The sequence below is a fragment of the Gadus chalcogrammus genome, chromosome 7, assembly GCF_026213295.1.
Source record: "Gadus chalcogrammus isolate NIFS_2021 chromosome 7, NIFS_Gcha_1.0, whole genome shotgun sequence".
NCBI lineage: Eukaryota > Metazoa > Chordata > Actinopteri > Gadiformes > Gadidae > Gadus > Gadus chalcogrammus.
Window position 1 is genome coordinate 19,726,633 of NC_079418.1, and position 5,000 is coordinate 19,731,632.

Below are 5,000 nucleotides of genomic sequence, written 5' to 3' on the forward strand. Positions count from 1 at the left end.
CGTGGTTGGGGGGAGGAATTGTGTCGTTTGTGCGTGTGAAAGCACCCTGTTTGAAAGCACCCTGTTTGAAAGCACCCTGTATGAAAGCACACAGATGCATACATTTAGTGTGTGTGTGTGTGTGTGTGTGTGTGTGTGTGTGTGTGTGTGTGTGTGTGTGTGTGTGTGTGTGTGTGAGAGTTGGTGAGTGCATTCATACATACACTTTGTCTGCCTGTGTGTGTGTGTGTGTGTGCGTAGGTGTGGGAGCGTGGGTGGGGGGTCTGTAGAGAGTTTGTCGTCATGAGTCAGAAGCCACATGTTGTTTTGCGATGCATGGTCCAGCGTCACATCATCATCATCATCATCATCATCCTCCTCCTCCTCCTCCTCCTCCTCCTCCTCCTCATCATAACCTTCATCATCATCGTCATCGTAATCACCATCATCACCATCACCGTCTTCATCATAGTCAGTGCAAAGCACTCGTGACAGTCCCCTTCTCCCCCACGACGGCCCAAGCTCAGAGCTAGATGGAAAGTAATAACCGGGCAATCTCTTTCTGATGAATCCATCCCATAACATTCCCGGTCCTCTGTGGGTAGTGACCCACTGGCCCCGGGGCTCAGGCTCCCATGAATCCTGATGACCAGTCGGCTGTCCGTCGTCGTGTTCTAGAACGACGCTGTGTTTGTTTGGTATTCAGACGTTATCATCTTGCGCTGTGTTAGGGTAAGGGTTAGGGTAAGTGTTAGGCTTAACCCTAATTTATGTACCGTATGTTTGTGTTCAGCTGGAACCGCGGAGACACACCTGAGTCTGGTGACTCCACTACGCTCACGCTGTCACGCAATAACGGAAAGTGTACAACTTTCACTCGTCTGCACTGGGGACGCACCAAACCGCAGTCGCTATAGGCTTTTGCAAAAGAGTTGCACACTTAACATGCAACTGACCCCAATGTGGTCAGGCTACTACTGTGGTTAGGCTTTTATAAATAGAATATACTCCTCCTTAACCTTAAATAATTGTGTTGTCTCAGGGCGGACATCACGTAGTTATTTCCCCAGTGTTTCACCGACACCAGGTCCATCAGGTCGTACTCAAGGTATCGTGGTTGTCTGCACCAACACGCTCATGTCCATGCACACACACACGCGCACAGATACAAACCCTTGCACCAATGTGCATTGTCCTGGTGGGCTAGCTGGACCAATACAATGTTTTCATAGCAGACCCTAAAGTGCCTGGGGTCCAATACATGTGTAAGGAGCAGTAATACAGTAATGTCGTTCAGGCCCAGAGTCAGAGACACCCATCCTCCGCTGTGCTGGTGAGCCGGAATGATGTTGAATCTAACTGATAACTATAATATCTGTTCTAATAACAAATCATATATATCATCTGTATTTTAGAGGAGCATCTATTTATCCCTTTACATTCCTTTACCCCAGTGCTCTCTCTCTCTCACACACACACACACACACACACACACACACACACACACACACACACACACACACACACACACACACACACACACACACACACACACACACACACACACACACACACAACTCCAACATGTATCTCATAGAAACACACAAACATACAAACACACACATATTCAGCATCTCCATCATCCGTATGTTGAGTGCCACTGTCACACACCGTTTGATGAAGAGGGTGGAGAGGGGGGTTGTCATGGTTTGTTAGCCACGCAGGGAAGTGAATGGAATAACAGACTTTTATAATGTGTGTGTGTCTGTGTGTGTGTGTGTGTGTGTGTGTATGTGCGTTGGAAGGGGGTTTGTATGTATGTGTGTGTGTGCTTGTGTGTATGTTTGTGTGTGTGTGTGCTTGTGTGTATGTTTGTGTGCGTGTGTGTGCTTATGTGTGTGTGTGTGTGTGTGTGTGTGTGCGTTGGAAGGGGGTTTGTATGTATGTGTGTGTGTGTGTGCTTGTGTGTATGTTTGTGTGTGTGTGTGTGTGTGTGTGCTTGTGTTTGTGTGTGTGTGCGTGTGTGTGTTTGTGTTTGTGTGTGTGTGTGTGTGTGTGTGTGTGTGTGTGTGTGTGTGTGTGTGTGTGTGTTTGAAGGGGTACGTGTGTGTGTGTGTGTGTGTGTGTGTGTGTGTGTGTGTGTGTGTGTGTGTGTGTGTGTGTGTGTGTGTGTGTGTGTGTGTGTGTGTGTGTGTGTGTGTGTGTGTGCCGCAGTGATATGATAAACACTCTGGGCAGGGGGATCTCCATCCAGGAGTGGGCTCCATGCTTTAGTGATGAGGTCATGGGGAAAGGGCTCGATGACCACACACACGCACAAACTCACACACATGCACACGCACACACTGACACGCACACTAACACACGTCAGTGCTTTTCCTATGAATGAGAAGTTTAGCTCAACACCAAATTCCTGACGGTATCTGTTCATAGCTAACTCCCTTGTTCTCTGTATTATTCTACCTAAATGAAATCATTCGAAAATAATCCCTCTAATTTCCTGTCTAGCATTAATAAAGAACAATCGTATGTAATCGTATGATTTGAATCAAATGCCGTAGAGCTTTGTTGTACAGTAACCATCGAGAGTAGGGGAGAGTCTTGGAAGAGAAATGGTTAGTATGGCACTTTTTTTTTTTACTGTTTAACGGTCTGATAACTGCCCATCCCCTGTGTGTGTGTGTGTTTGTGTGTGTGTGTGTGTGTGTGTGTGTGTGTGTGTGTGTGTGTGTGGACAGTGGCCCTCGTGGACCATTGGGTAAGAGCTGGAGAGATTGCCTAAGCCTGTAGTACAGGATGGTGTAATAAGTCATGTGAGCCTGTTGTGATCGCTGTTGTTTTGTATCATGACCCTGCCGTTAGATCCCCGGGGCGGGCGGGTGGGTGGGTGGGTGGGTGTATGTGTGTGTTTGTGTGTGTGCGCACGCACGTGTCGCCTGTTGCTGTCTGACCCAGCAAACACATTCACCCAGAATATTGCTAAATTGACACCTGAAATCTAACAAGTCGGCCCAATCCAACCGGCTGAACAAAAGCAGCAAGGGTACTGCGCCCACAACGACCAGAATACCCCAACATAACTACACACAACCACTACAAGCGGAACCACCCGACCGGGACTACATACACCAGTTAATCTTAGTCATTAACAAGACCCTTCGGCCCACTGCGGCCGCCCAGTGTGGTTGTGGATCACACAGTCACTTAGGGGCAGTTAGGAGTCAGGGCGTCTTGCGCAGGGGGTGCCTGCAGGTAGAGTGCAGACGTCAGGGTTGGTTAGTCTCATTGGTCAGAGTTGAACACCCTCACCACTCAGATGACCCCCACATGCACCAAGAACAACCACGCCCAATGAAGTATGGGAAACAGACTGAGGGAGAGCAGTGTGAAAAGGGAAATGATTGCTCGTTTCAACGAAATAATGGAGAAACAGAAATTCAGAAACCTATCACAAATGATCATAATTGTAAATGAGTAGGTGGCTTCTGTCTTCCAAGAAGTACTGTGTTGAAATGCAGATTTTTCCCACTGCGTTTCCTCAGAGTTCGACCTACTTCAGAATTGTTTTGCTGTATTTATTCTTACTCATCAACAGCCTCTTTTGTGTGGTGAAACAAGCTGACATTTAGGCCGTTTAGAAGGGTTATAATGAGTGTCTTCACTGCAGGTGAAAGAGAATGGGCGATAAATATCATCGCCCATAAATATCATCGCCCACCTCCCTCCAGTTGGACAAAGCCAAGGCCAAGTTTCTGTCTCTCTTGTGACAGGGACTGCCCGGGATTTTTACGTGTCGCATTGTGTGACTTGGGTTCATCCTATTGAATAATACATGTATGAAGCACAGCATGTAGTCAGTGTCACACAAGAGATTACTCATGGTTGATGGATACATCTCTTATTGATTTTTACATGCGTATTGGAGCACTCAGTGATGGTGTCTGATTTGAGGGGTTTGTATTGGTATTGAGTGTGGTGAAAAGGTTGAATGGTTTTAAGTTGGTCTTATGACAATGCACCTACACTTGTTGTTTGGTGTGTGTGTGTGTGTGTGTGTGTGTGTGTGTGTGTGTGTGTGTGTGTGTGTGTGTGTGTGTGTGTGTGTGTGTGTGTGTGTGTGTGTGTGTGTGTGTGTGTGTGTCTGTCTGTCTGTGCAAAGAAAGTAATCAATTCAAAAATAAAAGTGAATCGTTGCCTTTATGTAATTTTAGCAGAGATAAGTGGGGTTCATTTCATGATGTATTAGTACTCATGAGGGGAATAACGGTTGATTTCCATGCCTAGATTTATGTGGAAGTAGATTTCCTTCACCTCAAAAGACGGTCATGAAAAATAGATATTTCCTCTATGCAAAGATTCTGTCAATGCGACAGAATCTGTCGATTTACATTATACACCTATGTAGACATTTGGCTGCATTTTTAACAGGATTTTTTTGGGGGATTCCTATCAATTAATATTTTTAATTACAGCTACAAATACTGTTAAAAATAATAATTAGCAATCTGTGATAAGAATCATCACATGGAATGTACCGTTTATCCCGAAAAGGGTTAGGAAGTACTTTAATGCATTTTCCCCAACCTCTGAAAGTGGTCTCATGAATTAAACTGTGGGAGTTATAAAGTTTGATAGGATCCACGCAGGCAGGAATTTAACGACCAAAAGTCCACCACAATTGTATTTTCTTTGTTGTTTTCCTTTTTTCTACTCTCTGTTCATCCTCACAGTGTTTAGACCTGGAATCTAATTGTAGTAAAACAATATAAGGGCTGCTATTATGTATACTTAATTCAAAATCGGCATAAATAATATATTTTGAAGTATGCTGGAGTTGAATAGCATTATGTTTTATTTAGGAGAATCTTAGGAGATATTTTACTTTTGACAGGATCTTGAAAATTGTACAAAACACACAATGCAAGTCGCGGTTTTTGTATGTATTATATTTATTTTTTAAATAATACAAATTCGACCACAACTTATAAACCATATTTATATGTTGTTGTTTTACAATAACA

General features: G+C 44.5%; 1 protein-coding gene across 2 annotated transcripts in view; it reads left to right on the forward strand.

The window, feature by feature from the left end:
• Window positions 1-5,000, forward strand: part of LOC130385828 (vacuole membrane protein 1-like) — a 61,643-nt gene that overhangs the window by 49,952 nt on the left and 6,691 nt on the right. Inside the window, exon 12 of one of the 2 annotated variants that reach the window (XM_056594545.1) lies at window positions 3,647-5,000. This exon is cut by the window's right edge and continues 1,827 nt beyond it. The exons of the other annotated variant lie outside the window; for it this stretch is intronic. Within the exon in view, the coding sequence (XP_056450520.1) occupies window positions 3,647-3,650 (4 nt within the window). The 3' untranslated portion in view covers window positions 3,651-5,000. The remainder of the gene's footprint in view (window positions 1-3,646) is intronic. 2 annotated transcript variants of the gene reach the window in all.